Genomic DNA, 16,208 nt, shown 5'->3' with positions numbered 1-16,208 from the left:
TGAGAGAGACCTGCATACACACTGCCTCAGTTGTATGCAAATCTATTTCATGCATATTCATTAGGGGTATCCTGAAAACCCGACTGGTTTGCAGCCCTCGAGGACCGGACTTGCCCACCCCTGGGCTAGACTCTTTTGTATTATATGCATATGCTATTGTTTTTGTTACTTACTTTATTAGATATAGATTTGTTTGATTCCCAATTGATTGTAAAGCTTGTTGCTGAATTATGGTTCATTGTAAACCGAGGTGATGTTTGTAACGTGCCGCGGTATATTAAAAAAATCTCTAAATAAATGAATAAATAACTTGTGATGTCACTCCAACATTGCTCTTTGCTTCAACAGCAAGAGGTAATGGGGAATTGGACTCAGACAGCAACCAACAAGGGCCCTGACTTTGATGATTTGGGAAACTTAAGTATGGGGGTAACTTGCACGGCAGATGCCCCCCCTAATGCTATTATTATGGGAGAAACCTGTATGGGACAGCTGATACTACCATAAACTTGCTGGGCAGACTGGATGGACTGTTTGGTCCTTTTCTGCTGACATTTCTCTGTTTCTATGTATAATTGACATAAATCATGTCATTCAACGGGGACCGCTTACCCACCCATAAATCTGAATTTTAATAACATTTAAATGCAGCCCTTTGTTAGATAGCCAGCCTCTTACCTGTTTCATAATTTCCTGAATCTTAACTATCAGGACGCTAGCTACCTCTCCACTGGGGACATAAAATGTTATCTCATCCATGTACGGATAAGTACGTGACACCCAGCTTTTTCATCAGATCCCCAATGGGGATAAATAAATATTAAATGGCACAGGATACAAACCTGATCCCTGGGGTACCCCTGTTGAAATTCCCCTCCAAGAGGAATGGGAAGCACCTATCTGAATCCTCTGGAACCTGTCGTGTAGGAATGAGGTAAACCAACTAATAACTGACTCCCTAATCCCAATTTCCAGCAATCATGAGAGCAAGACCCTATGGTGTAAAGTATCAAAGGCAGAATCCACATCTAACAGTATTAAGACCCCTGTCTGATTTTGGTCCACTTGTTGATATAGCAAGTCAGTAAGAGAAAGTAGCAACAACTCAGTATTTTGGCTCTTTCTAAAACCAAATTGACTATCCAAAACTTTGGTTCTCTTCCAAAAAAATTTCTGTTTTAAAACACACTTCTGAATTACCTTAGCTAAGGTCAGGAGGTTTATAATTACCTAGATTATCTATGGCCTGTTTTTCCTCATTTCTCACTGGGTAAATTGTAGCCATTTTTAGTTAATACAGGCCTTAACAGTTGAGCATTGGAAGATTGTTATCTGCTGCAGGTTTCAAAATATAAATAAAAAGGGCAAGGATTTAATTTGGAAGATGTAGATCTCACATGCATCAACACATTTGATACCTCTGCAAGTGAGACCAGACTGAAAACCAACCATTTAACGGAATTCCCCACCTCCCTCACTTATCACTGGACAAAAACCTTCTAGATATTCCATCACCTCGACAGGCCCGTCTTGACATCACCAGAAAAAGAGCATTCTCAGTCATTGGACCAATCTTATGGAACGCACTACCAGAGTCTTTAAGATCCATATCCAACTCTAAACATTTCAAAAAATCCTTAAAACACACCTAAGAACATAAGAACATAAGAAAATGCCATACTGGGTCAGACCAAGGGTCCATCAAGCCCAGCATCCTGTTTCCAACAGTGGCCAATCCAGGCCATAAGAACCTGGCAAGTACCCAAAACCTAAGTCTATTCCATGTAACCATTGCTAATGGCAGTGGCTATTCTCTAAGTGAACTTAATAGCAGGTAATGGACTTCTCCTCCAAGAAACTTATCCAATCCTTTTTAAACACAGCTATACTAACTGCACGAACCACATTCTCTGGCAACAAATTCCAGAGTTTAATTGTGCGTTGAGTAAAAAAGAACTTTCTCCGATTAGTTTTAAATGTGCCCCATGCTAACTTCATGGAGTGTCCCCTAGTCTTTCTACTATCCGAAAGAGTAAATAACCGATTCACATCTACCCGTTCTAGACCTCTCATGATTTTAAACACCTCTATCATATCCCCCCTCAGTCGTCTCTTCTCCAAGCTGAAAAGTCCTAACCTCTTTAGTCTTTCCTCATTGGGGAGTTGTTCCATTCCCTTTATCATTTTGGTAGCCCTTCTCTGTACCTTCTCCATCGCAATTATATCTTTTTTGAGATGCGGCGACCAGAATTGTACACAGTATTCAAGGTGCGGTCTCACCATGGAGCGATACAGAGGCATTATGACATTTTCCGTTTTATTCATCATTCCTTTTCTAATAATTCCCAACATTCTGTTTGCTTTTTTGGCTGCCGCAGCACACTGCACCGATGATTTCAATGTGTTATCCACTATGACACCTAGATCTCTTTCTTGGGTTGTAGCACCTAATATGGAACCCAACATTGTGTAACTATAGCATGGATTATTTTTCCCTATATGCATCACCTTGCACTTATCCACATTAAATTTCATCTGCCATTTGGATGCCCAATTTTCCAATCTCACAAGGTCTTCCTGCAATTTATCACAATCTGCTTGTGATTTAACTACTCTGAACAATTTTGTGTCATCTGCAAATTTGATTATCTCACTCGTCGTATTTCTTTCCAGATCATTTATAAATATATTGAACAGTAAGGGTCCCAATACAGATCCCTGAGGCACTACACTGTCCACTCCCTTCCACTGAGAAAATTGCCCATTTAATCCTACTCTCTGTTTCCTGTCTTTTAGCCAGTTTGCAATCCACGAAAGGACATTGCCACCTATCCCATGACTTTTTACTTTTCCTAGTAGCCTCTCATGAGGAACTTTGTCAAACGCCTTCTGAAAATCCAAGTATACTATATCTACCGGTTAACCTTTATCCACATGTTTATTAACTCCTTCAAAAAAGTGAAGCAGATTTGTGAGGCAAGACTTGCCCTGGGTAAAGCCATGCTGACTTTGTTCCATTGAACCATGTCTTTCTATATGTTCTGTGATTTTGATGTTTAGAACACTTTCCACTATTTTTCCTGGCACTGAAGTCAGGCTAACCGGTCTGTAGTTTCCCGGATCGCCCCTGAAGCCTTTTTAAATATTGGGGTTACATTTGCTATCCTCCAGTCTTCAGGTACAATGGATGATTTTAATGATAAGTTACAAATTTTTACTAATAGGTCTGAAATTTCATTTTTTAGTTCCTTCAGAACTCTGGGGTGTATACCATCCGGTCCAGGTGATTTACTACTCTTCAGTTTGTCAATCAGGCCTACCACATCTTCTAGGTTCACCGTGATTTGATTCAGTCCATCTGAATCATTACCCATGAAAACCTTCTCCATTACGGGTACCTCCCCAACATCCTCTTCAGTAAACACCGAAGCAAAGAAATCATTTAATCTTTCCGCGATGGCCTTATCTTCTCTAAGTGCCCCTTTAACCCCTCGATCATCTAACGGTCCAACTGACTCCCTCACAGGCTTTCTGCTTCGGATATATTTAAAAAAGTTTTTACTGTGAGTTTTTGCCTCTACAGCCAACTTCTTTTCAAATTCTCTCTTAGCCTGTCTTATCAATGTCTTACATTTAACTTGCCAATGTTTATGCTTTATCCTATTTTCTTCTGTTGAATCCTTCTTCCAATTTTTGAATGAAGATCTTTTGGCTAAAATAGCTTCTTTCACCTCCCCTTTTAACCATGCAGTTAATCGTTTTGCCTTCTTTCCACCTTTCTTAATGTGTGGAATATATCTGGACTGTGCTTCTAGAATGGTATTTTTTAACAATGACCACGCCTCTTGGACATTTTTTACTTTTGTAGCTGCTCCTTTCAGTTTTTTTCTAACAATTTTTCTCATTTTATCAAAGTTTCCCTTTTGAAAGTTTAGCACGAGAGCCTTGGATTTGCACACTGTTCCTTTTCCAGTCATTAAATCAAATTTGATCATATTATGATCACTATTGGCAAGCGGCCCCACCACCGTTACCTCTCTCACCAAGTCCTGTGCTCCACTGAGAATTAGATCTAAAATCTGCATTCCATATATCACACTCTAAATAACATAACCTCTTTTCTCTCATGCATGCAAATAAAATGGCACAACATTATTATATATTGTTTTATCTTAGGTAAACTAATTATTGTTTTAGATACTTTTTTATTTTTTGAGTATTTTTGTAATTTTATGCTTTTTATAATCTTACGTTTTTTAAGTTTAACCTTGTTTGTTTTTTTATTTAGTTATGTAAACCGTTTTGATTAAACACTGTTTGTAAAGACGGTATACAAACACTTTTAAATAAATAAATATTCTAACTATATCAAAATTAGAGGGAACCTGACAAGTGATCTTTCTCACTACCTCAAAATAATCAGTGAAGGCATCACAAGTAGGATAATCCTGCAAAGATTGTTTTTGCTAGCCAGTTAATTGTTTAACCATAGCATAAAGCTCAAATGGGTGAATAGCAGAGTTCTCTATTCTCTTTGCGTAATAATCTCCTTTGACCTTTTTACATTGCCTCCTATATGCCTGTAAATAGACATAATTGGCTTTACTTTCCTCTGTACAGGCTTTATGCCATTTTCTTTCTGCCTTTAATATCTGTCATATTGTTAACTCTTTAGTAAACCAAGGGGCAGTTTTCCCATGTTTGCATGTTAATACCAAATTTAGACTGTGCAACAGTATCCTAAATTTTGGACAGTCTTATTCATAGAAACATAGAAACATAGAAATGACGGCAGAAGAAGACCGAATGGCCCATCCAGTCTGCCCAGCAAGCCTCACACATTTTTTCTCTCATTCTTATCTGTTACTCTTAGCTCCTTGTTCTATTCCCCTTCCACCCCCACCATTAATGTAGAGAGCAGTGATGGAGCTGCATGCAAGTGAAATATCTAGCTTGATTAGTTAGGGGTAGTAGGGGCAGTAACCGCCGCGATAAGCAAGCTACACACCCATGCTTATTTGTTTTACCTAGACTATGTTGTACAGCTCTTGTTGGTTTTTTTTTTCTTCTCCCCTGCTGTAGAAGCAGAGAGCCATGCTGGATATGCATTGAAAGTGAAGTATCAGGCGCATTTGGTTGGGGTAGTAACCGCCGTAACAAGCCAGCTACTCCTCGCTTTGTGATTGCGAATCCTTTTTTTTCTTCACCCCTGTCGTTGAAGCTATGCAGGATATGCGTGAAGCATCAGTTTTTTTTTTTTTTTTTTTTTTTCCCCTGCCGTTGAAGCAGAGAGCTATGCTGGAAATGCGTGATGTATCAGTCTTTCTCCCATGCCGATGCAGCAGAGAACCATGCTGGATATGCATGGAAAGTGAAGTATCAGGCACATTTGGTTTGGGGTAGTAACTGCCGTAACAAGCCAGCTACTCCCCGCGTTTTGAGTGCGAACCCTTTTTCTTCTCCTTTGCCGTTGTAGCAGAGAGCTCTGCTGGATGTGTGAAGTATCAGTTATTCTTCTCCCCTGTCATTGAAGCAGAGAGCTATGCTGTATATGCATTGAAAGTGAAGTATCAGGCATATTTGGTTTGGGGTAGTAACCGCCGTAACAAGCCAGCTACTCCCCTCTTTATGAGTGCAAATCCTTTTTTCCATTACCTCTTGCTGTTGAAGCTTAGAGCGATGTAGGAGTCACAGTAAGCATGTGTATGTTTATTTAATAAGGGTATTGTGTCAATAGCCATCATTCTGGCGAGTCACCCACTCTTCATTGGCGGCCTCTTGACTTTATGGATCCGCAGTGTTTATCCCACGCCCCTTTGAAGTCTTTCACAGTTCTGGTCTTCACCACTTCCTCCGGAAGGGCATTCCAGGCATCCACCACCCTCTCCGTGAAGAAATACTTCCTGACATTGGTTCTGAATCTTCCTCCCTGGAGCCTCAAATCGTGACCCCTGGTTCTGCTGATTATTTTCCTACGGAAGAGGTTTGTCGTTGTTTTTGGATCATTAAAACCTTTCAAGTATCTGAAAGTCTGTATCATATCACCTCTGCTCCTCCTCTCCTCCAGGGTGTCAATCCTCCAGGGTGTCAATCCTCCTCCAGGGTGTCAATCCTCAACCAAACTACTCGTGTTGTATTCCTTCCCCCATTAAGCCCTCTAATTCCTTCTCCTATGAGTCAAAAAATGTACTCAAGTGGCACACTTGGATAATATATATTTTTTAAATGCTTTGCATTATATTTATTTATTTATTTATAGAATTTTGTATACCATCATTCAGTTTTGTCATCACAACGGTTTACAGGTTTTTTCTCATTTGGTTAACACGATTAACGATTTTGCATAGGTAATGTGGTTAAATTGTGGAAGTGAGTTGGTTCATATGAAACAAGTGGTATGGTGTTACACTAGTGTAAGAGGTGAGTTCTTATAACAAGGTTAGTAGAACATACAATGTAATGTAAATTTTCAAGGGTAACAAGTGTAAAAGTATAAAACATCGGTTATATTATAAAGTAAAGGCTTGTGAACATGGTGTAGTTCGTATCATAACATTGGTGTGTTAATTTGGTTGATCATGGAGAATTTCAGATTAGTATCGGTAATGCATAAGAAGGGGTTGGAACGTACAGTTGCTTGTCTTTCGGATGGGAGTGGATCTGTCAAATTGGTGTGAGGGAGGGATATGGTGGTGTCAGTGTGAGTCTTGGTAGGCTTTGGTGAACAGCCATGTTTTAAGTTCTTTCTTAAAGGTTTTCTGGTTGGGTTGTAGTCTTAGTTCAGTCAGTAGTGTGTTCCAGAGTTTAGGGCTTGCGAGGGAGATTGCACGGTCGCATACTGAGGTCAGTTGTGTGGAGTGGCAGGGGGGGATTGACAGGAGTCCTTTGGCAGAACGAAGGTTTCTGTGTGGTTCATGGGGTTTAATCACTTCACTTAACCAGTCAGTTCGTTTCTCATGTATATGTTTGTGTACAATGGTTAATATTTTGTTGTCAATTCGGTATTTTATTGGAAGCTAGTGTAAGGATGTAAGAATTGGGGATTGTGTGTTCGTGTTTTTTTTGTTCCAATAAGTAGTCTGACTGCTGAATTTTGTAGAATTTGGAGGGGACGAATACTGGAGAGAGGTAAACAGAGTAGTAGGGAATTGCAGTAGTCGAGAATGTAGATAATGAGTAGTTATAATACTGTTCTGAAGTCCTCTGAGGTTAGAAAGGGTTTTATACATCTCAGGGTTAGTAGTTTTAGGTATCCTTCTTTTATTTTTGTTATGTGATTTTTAAAGGATAATTCGCTGTCAACGATGACTCCAAGATTGCGTGCATGTGGGATCGGGGAGATTGCAATTATATAATTCTCTATTATTAATGGTGGTGGAGGTGTTGATCAGATTTTTTTTTTTTCAAGAATTATTATTTCTATTTTGTCGGTTTATTACAAGTTTCAAATTGGTTAATAATTGTTTGTTTGTGGTGAGATAGGCGGCCGTTTTCTTATGTTTCATCTAGTGAGTTTTGAATTGGGATGAGTATTTGGATGTCGTCTGCGTACAGAAAGTGTGTTAGGTCTAGACTGGCTAATAGCTGACAAATCGGGAGGAGGTAGTTGTTGAAGAGGGTTGCGGGAAGGGCAGAGCCTTGGGGAACTCCTGTGTTTAGATGAACCTTTTCAGAAAGATCGTTGTTGGTTGTTAGTTGGTAGGTTCTGTTGGATAAGTAGGATGAGAACCAGAGTAGGGTTTTGTCAGTTAACCCTGTTTCGGTTAGGCGGTCAAGGAGGATTGAGTGATTTACCGTGTCAAATGCTGCTGATAGATCTAGTAGGGTTAGTAAATAGCTTTTGCCATTGTTGAAGCCTCTGAGCACTATGTCATTTAGGGAGAGTAGTAGGGTTTCGGTGTTAAGGTGTTTCCTGAACCCAGACTGTGCAGGATACAGTATGTTGTTGATTTCGAGGTGGTCTGTTAATTGGGTGTGGATGACTTTTTCCATGATTTTGGCGATGAACGGCAGGTTTGAGATAGGACGGTAGTTTTGTAGGTTCTCTGGATCCAGGTTGTTCTTTTTTAGGATGGACTTAATTATTGCAGATTTTAGGCAGTCTGGGTAGTGACCTTCTGCGAGTGATAGGTTTATAATGTTTGTTATGTCTTCGGTTACAGTAGTTTCTATGGATTTGATCATTTGTATGTGGATGCTGTCAAGGGGGTGGTTTGCTGGGTTCATTTTTTTAATGATAGTTTTGATTTCGAGAGCAGAGGCTGGATCAAATTTTGACCAGTTTGGAAATTCTTTGGTTTGCAACTTGATGTTTTGAATGTTGTTGGTGAGGTTGTTTTTCATTAGGTTATTGATTTTGTCTTTAAAGAATTCCGCAAATTCATTGCATTTGTTTTTGTTTGGTTTGTGCTCATTAGGTGCTTTAGTAAGGTTTGTACGACTGTGAATAACATTCTGGGGTTGTGTAGAAATTTATTGATTTTATTTGTGAAGAATTCTTTTTTTGCGTTATTAATGAGGTTCTTGTAGTATGATAGGTAGGTACGATAAGCGGTTAGAGATGGGATTGATTTATTTTTACGCCATGTCTTTTCTTTCTTCCTGAGCTCTCGTTTGGCTGATCTGATGTTGGCATTGTACCATTGGTTCTGATGAGAGGCGTTTGTTGTTTTTATGATAGTGGGGTTAACATTGTCTGCTACATAGTTGGTGATCTTGAGCCAAGAGGTAGGTGGATAGGTCTAAGTTTGATAATTTGGAATGGAGTTTTTCTTGGAGAGTTTCGAGGTTAAATGGGGGGTAGTATGTGATTGTCATCGGAGTCTTGTTTGGTGTTGAAAGATTTGCGTTGTAGGTCATATAGGAGTGAATCAGAGAGTGATCTGACCATGGGATCTTGGTTATATGTGTGTTGTAGGTTAGCCAGTTATCTGTGTTGATGAAAACGAGGTTCAGAGTGTGTCTGGCTTTGTGAGTTCGGCCGGAGATGATTTGTTTTAGTCCTAGTGTAGAGAGTGCATTGGTGATTGTCTCGCAGGTGGGTGAATGGGGGAGGGTGTCCATATGAATGTTGAAGTCACCTAAGATGGTAGGTTTATTTAATGAGATGTTGGTCATTAAAAATTCTATTAGTGGGGAGCAGTTGTGGTCTAGTGTGGCGGGGGGGGGGGAAGGAAGTAGATTAGACAAATTTGTAGTTTGAATCGAATATTGCAACTTTGTAGGGTGGGCATATTTTTGTGGGGAGTAGTTTCAACTTTAGGGGTTTTTTTTAGCAATTAGAATTAGCCTTCCTCCTTTCTTTTTAGGTCTAGTTATTGAGAACGTTTTATAGGTTGTGTTATCAATTTAGTTAATTAGTACGGAATCTGATTTTTTATCCAAGTTTCTGTAATTGCAATGAAGTCTGGTTTCATGTCATCAAGTAGATCGTTGAGAATTGGGATTATACTTATTCCTAGCAGCAATTTCCAATTTAAACATGATCAGAAGATGATCTGACCAAAAACTCAGGTGTATATCTAGATCTATTATTTAATCTACCTGCTCTTCTGGGCAAAACAATAGGTCAAGAATATGACTCCCCTTCACATATAGCTTTTGTGATTAGATGATTTAAAATTCACTGCTGCCATTAACAGTTTCTGCTCATTTCCATATGAAGAAAATATCCTCTATGTATATTAAAATCCCCGATTTATTAAGATGTTTGGGAACTGCAGTGCCCCATAAACCTGGGGACAGACCCTATGTTAACGCAAGATGAAAAAAACACTTTGTCATCAAAATCTTCCATGCCTCAGTATGAGGGGTTGGATAGTGACTGCTTAGTACTTGCTTATCTCTCCTTGTCTAGAATGATTGAGGACATTTTAGTTCCAGCTGTAACACAATCCACCAGAAAGTGTTATACCTTCTTATGGATCAGGTATTCAGATTGGTACATTAGCAAGTTCTTGTGAGCCTAAGCACTTGCTAATGTGCTTGCTCCTCCTTTCTGACTCTGCAGCTCAACATCTTACTGGCTTACCATGTTTCAAGTACATGCTAAACCCATCTCTTCTTATCTACTGTAAGTCTTTTGCAATGTCTTTATCAACTACTCATCCATTTCCTTGCAGATGGTCTTGTCTTGCAAACTTCTTACCACTCAACATGTGTTGAAAACCTTTAATTTTTTTAATTCTTATTTCCAGTTTGTTTAATAAAATAAATATGGAGGTCCATATTCAAAAGCATTTAGCTGCATAACTGAGGTTATCTGTCTAAATTCTTGCCGGATAATACGCTATCAGACTATAATTTAGCCGGATAAGTTAGGGGCATTCTGGTGGCATAACTGGAAGTAGGTGATATTCAGAGTTAGCCAGATGACTTATGTAGCAAACTCTGGCCTGGTTCTCTCAACCTAGCTTGACGGACACTCTACCTGGGTAACATCAAGCTAGGTGGAGAGAACATTGCCCAAATCTCATCTTTGGGTGAGTTTCCTCTCTCCATAGGTCATCAAATCTTCACAAGAGAGCACTGTTCTGTTCGTACGTCTCACGTTGAATGTCAAAGTGGCTCCTAACCCCCTACACTAATACCTAAACCTCACCTCGAGTTAGTAGGTGGGACACCCATAGGGATACAAATACCTATTTAGGGAGAGGACATTATGGCTAGTCTCACACACTTGCTCGCTCTCTCATTCTCTCTCTCTCTCTCTCCAGATGGCTAGGCTGGTACTCTGGGAGCTGCAAATCTACTAAAACAGGCCTTTCAGGAGACATCACGAAATGCAATAAAATCTTACCACCCCGTAACGCAAGCTATCGCACGGCTTAACGCTACTGAAAAAGGTGTAGTTAAAATCGGCATTAAGTCTGTGCGATAGCACTTCGCAGACTGGCAAACCCGTCCCACTCGCCACCCCTAACTCCTCCTCTTTTTCAAATTTGCATCGCATCATACGATATGGTGCTATCGCATGCGTTAAAGACGTTTTCGCATGAGGTAAGGGCTTTTCACATGTGATAAGCCCTTAACGCATGCGAAAATGCCTTAGCACATTTTGATAAATGATCCCCTCTGGTTGGGCCTTAGACCTCTCCTAAAGTCAGATAAATGTATCTGGCTAACTTTAAGATAGCCGGGTGTATTCAGCAGTGCTACTGCTGCACTGCAGAATATACAGCACTAGTTAGCTGTATAAGTTTTTCTGGTTAACTAGTTGAGCCACACTAGTTGACCTCATGATATTACCTTTGGACGAAATTGCATTCTTTTAGCTATTCTAAGTGGTGGTATTCCATGTTGATTCAGATTCCTTTATTCCCAGTTCAGTAATTTTTTAAACTTTGCAATGAAAGATGCTCTTATCTCTATGCGTAGTACTTTGTAGCTTATTTTGCCTTGAAACGCATTATGTAGCATTTCCTTGCACTTAATATTGTAAACCTTTTCTTAGAAGTTTGAATTAGCAGGTAATGCCCCTCAACTAGCCATTGATAATACTTTAAATGCAGGTATGTCTTTCGTAACATGATGCTTTTTTATTACAGTTCTTTGACAGTTGTCCATTTTTGGGCACCATGGGCTCCTCAGTGTTCTCAGATGAATGATGTCATGGTTGAATTAGCCAAGGAACATGGACAAGTCACATTTGTGAAGGTAACTGCACAAATATTAAAAGGCTGTGTAGAACCTAGAAATACATTAGTTTTGTAAGCTTGTTTTGAATCGTTGCTAATCATTTATCTTTGATACTGCACATGGCAATATATGCAGAAAGGTGGTTGAATTAGCACTGGTTTATTACTTGTGAGTAGTAATACGAAAATCAGAACTACAACTTCCTTTTGCTATCCAGATACCCCTTTTTTTCAAAACTCTTGAGGCTCAATTAATTTAAATTCAGGGCTTAGGAAAATTACACGCAAAAAGATATTTGACTTCTACAAATGAAAATAATTACATTTGTTAAAAGAAATGCATCTTAGATGCACTGTGTAACTTGAAAAAATAGATGCATAATTTATAATATATATCCAAAAACCTTTAAATCAAATGTACACAAAATACCACAAACAACTTAAACACAACATTCAAATGTAAAACAAATACACACATTCACCCCAAAAAATTGCTATCTGTATGTGTTGGGTGGTTTTTGAATTTGAGTTCTTTTGAAGCCATTTGGTATTAGATTGTCTTTATTTTTGGGGGGTGGAAATGTATGTTTTTGTATGTTATGTGTAAGTTGTTTGTGGTATTTTATATGTATTTGAAATTAGATTAATCATTTTTTAGTATATATATTATAAAGATATGAAATATGTATTTATGGAGGTAGTGAACAATTCACTTTGTGTAATTACATTTGTTTGTGCATATGTATAGTTGGCTGTCCTTTTTGTGTCCATCAAATAGACTCCTTTCATGCTGCTGCTTAGAATGGCATTCACTTAATTTAACATATATATATGACCCTTACAATTCCTTTTTAGGGATATGGAGAAGGAGTCCTGACATTGCCAACCTTTGAAATTAGGGAAAGAAAGTCCACTGAGCATGCTGCTATTATGACATTAACTTGAACTAAGGGCAAGAAGCCAAAAATGCTTATCCATACTTGCATCACACTGACTCATTTACTCAGGATTACCAATTGATACAACTTCATAGGAATCAACAGGGGGGAAAAAAGAAAAATGGAAATCTGTTTCCACCAGGAATGAATCATCATAATTTAGGACATTAAAGAGAATGGTGTAAAAGAACTTAGGAAGGCTCACATTTTATACACAAATTCAAAGAAGACACATTTTACACCCTTTATTCACTTTACCTTGCCATTCAGGCAGAATTGTACATCATATAGGAACAATCCCATCACAAACACATGCCTAACTTTTTGGTGCTTTATTCAGTGGGCCAGTGAGTGGTTAGTATTACCTGGATATTCAGTGGAACATATCTAGATAAGTGTTCTCCAGAATATTCTTGGATAAAATTATCCAGATAACTTTAGGATAGGTATTTTTCTGGCCTGACTTACCAGGCTAACTTTAGCTGAGTAGCACTGAATATCAGCATTCCCTAGCTAAAGCTTAACCACACCCCCGGAACACCTCCATCACCACTTCCTTTTATCCAGCTAAATTTACGCAGGTTATGAGTTACCCAGATAATATTTTGCCAGGGAGCGGAGGAAATTTTCAAGTCTGTTTTATCTGGGTAACACTAAAAGTTGCCCAGACAAAGCCTTTAAATATTGACCTCTCAGTATCTTAATTCTCCCATCTTAAGAGAGATGCTGTGACAATCAGAACTGACTGTATTGGGCAACCTAGTACAAGAAGTGCAGGAAGATGGGGAAAGGCAGACAAGCATCCCAAACATAAGTCATCCTTATGCTTTAAGATTCCATGACAAGAAACACATAACAGCTTAGTGGCATATTACAAACTTGCGGCAACCATAACCTCCCATCTCTTCCCAGTCACATGTGAAGGAGAGCCTTCAGTGAAAAGGTTTTGTTTAAATGTTTCTCACAGGACAAGCAGGATGGTAGTCCTCACATATGGGTAACATCACGGGATGGAGCCCAATCACGGAACACTTTTGTCAAAGTTTCTAGAACTTTGACTGGCACCTACTGGGCATGCCCAGCATGGCACAAACCCTGCAGCCAGCAGGGGTCCCCCTTCAGTCTTCTTTTTTCTGCGCAGCAGTAGCTACGCGGTTAAGGAGCTCCACAGAGATTCCTGACAGGAATTTTCCTCACGGAATAACTGAAAACTTTCTTACCCCACAGGGGTCCCTCTTTTTCAACTTTTTCAAACTGCGGTATTCCGGTAAGTTTTTTACCCATTTTCGGTCGATTCCTGTCGAGTTTGGCCCTCGTGGCTGCCTGGCCATCGACTGTACCGCGGCTCAAATGTTTCAAGGCCATGGCATCGGGGTTCTGTCGTTGTCCGGACTGTAACCGCACTATGTCCATAACAGACCCTCATAAGATCTGCGTTATGTGTCTTAGATGTGAACACGATGTCCTGACCTGCACCAAATGTGGCCTAATGACACCAAAAGGGTCGCAAGGCCAGAATGGAGAAGATTGAACTTCTCTTCCGTGCTCAAACCCCAACGCCGTCTATTGCATCGACGTAGTCAGAACCGGCACCGTTCACTTTGCGCCAGTATTGACCACCGGCTGGTGACCGTCCGGCATAGATGACTTCTTGGCCTTCAACTCCCTCTACTCCCCCTCAGGATCGAGGGGATCGTAAAGAGAGACATCGCCATTGACATCGGAAGTCTCGGACCTTCGAGGGAGCAAAATCATCGACCTCGCCATCGTCCAAGCTGCCGTCGAAGAAACCCCGTCCACAAAAGGCACCGACCTTTTCTGCGACCGGGTCACCGAGGCAACCCTCACCTGGACGGGTATCGGGAGCCGCGATTCCACCTTTTAACGGTGGTCCCTCCGACTATGCCTCTGCCTCCTTCTCCCCTTCCGGAGCCGGGGCTGATTGCTCCAGGTCTCCATGAAGAACTGGACTGGATGGTTCAGGAGGCCATCGACAAGGCGATGCATCTACTCCAAGTTCCTCCGGCACAGACACCGGTGCTGATCGTGGAACCGACCCTGACCCGATTCCGGCAGCGCTGGCACCGCTGCTCTCTAAGATGGAAGCGCTTATAGCCACTTTTCCACCGATGGATCCTGGGTCTCTGATGGCTCCAGTGCCCTCTCCGCTTGTTTGTCATCGGGAGGAGAAACACCGTTCCGCATCCCTCCATCGGGAGTCCTACCGATACCTCAGCCATATATGCTGATGCGTCCATCGGCGTCACCGATTCATCCATCGATGCCTTCATCAGTGCCTTCAGTTCTTCCTTCGATTCCTTCAGAGCCTAGACCTGGACCATCAGGAATTCCACCGCTCCGGCCCCCTCTGGTTCCTAGAAGGGCAGGTGCTGATCCTGATGCTACCTGGACTGATGATTCTTCACCAGACACCGATGATTTGCCTTCACCACCTTCTCCTACTGAAAACAAGAAACGTTCTCCTCCAGAGGACCTTTCCTTCATAAAGTTTATGAAGGAGATGTCTGAATTGGTTCCCTTCCAATTACAGACCGAACAAGATGACAGGCATCAAATGATGGAGCTGTTACAATTCCTGGATGCTCCCAAGGAAATAACCTCCATCCCTATTCACCAGGTTCTTCTGGATCTCCTCAAAAAGAACTGGGAACACCCTGGCTCTGTTGCTCCAGTCAACAGGAAGGCTGACACCACTTATTTAGTACAGTCAGTCTCAGGTTTTCAAAAACTTCAGTTGGATCACCAATCTGTGATTGTAGAATTGGCCCAAAATTGGGCAAGGAGATCGAAACCCCACTCTTCCTTTCCGCCAGGAAAGGAGCAGAAATTTCTAGATGCCGTTGGTCGCCGTGTCTTCCAGGGCACAATGCTCATCTCCCAAATTGCCTCTTATCAGCTCTATATGACCCAATACAACAGGGTCTTATTTAAGCAGATACAAGAATTGACAGACTCCCTGCCTCAACAGTTCCAAGATCAACTTCAAACCATAGTGAACAAGGGCTTTGAGGCAGGCAAGCATGAGTTAAGATCATCTTACAATATCTTTGACACTGCTACCAGGGTATCTGCAGCTGCTATTTTGGCAAGAAGATGGGCCTGGCTCAAGTCTTCAGACCTTCGCCCTGAAGTACAGGACAGATTATCCAATCTGCCCTGTGTAGGAGACAATCTGTTTGGCTAGCAGATTCAACGGACAGTGGCGGAACTCAAGGACCATCATGAGACCCTGAGACAGCTCTCTCTGATGCCTTCTGAGTATTCCTCCAAACAGCCTCTCCTGAAGGACACTAAGAAGTCATTCTTCCGTCCGAAGAAATCCTATCCACCACAGTCTAGAACTCGTTCTACGAGACCTTTCCAAAAAACACAGTCTAGTCAACCACGAAAACAAAAGCCTCAAGCAGCTCCTCAGCTGGGCCTTGCTTCCGGTTTTTGACTCCTGCATAGGGAGCAGTAGCCAGCTTCCACTGCCAGAGATACCAGTGGGAGGTCGATTATGCCATTTCAACAAGTTCAATAACCTGAGACCAGTGGGTCCTTGCAATAATCGCTCAAGGTTATCATCTAAACTTCCTAAACTTTCTCTCCATTCCACCGGACTCCCCACCTC

General features: G+C 40.9%; 1 protein-coding gene across 3 annotated transcripts in view; it reads left to right on the top strand.

The window, feature by feature from the left end:
* GLRX3 (glutaredoxin 3) overlaps positions 1-16,208 on the top strand; it is a 197,430-nt gene that overhangs the window by 34,896 nt on the left and 146,326 nt on the right. For all 3 annotated transcript variants that reach the window (XM_029609995.1, XM_029609996.1, XM_029609998.1), the window contains one exon: positions 11,547-11,655. Coding sequence is in view for 1 of the 3 variants with exons in the window: in XM_029609998.1 (XP_029465858.1) it covers positions 11,547-11,655 (109 nt within the window). In the remaining 2 variants the exon portion in view is untranslated. The remainder of the gene's footprint in view (positions 1-11,546; positions 11,656-16,208) is intronic.

The sequence above is a fragment of the Rhinatrema bivittatum genome, chromosome 7, assembly GCF_901001135.1.
Source record: "Rhinatrema bivittatum chromosome 7, aRhiBiv1.1, whole genome shotgun sequence".
NCBI classification, from domain to species: Eukaryota; Metazoa; Chordata; class Amphibia; order Gymnophiona; family Rhinatrematidae; genus Rhinatrema; species Rhinatrema bivittatum.
This window is presented reverse-complemented; position numbering and strand designations above follow the sequence as displayed.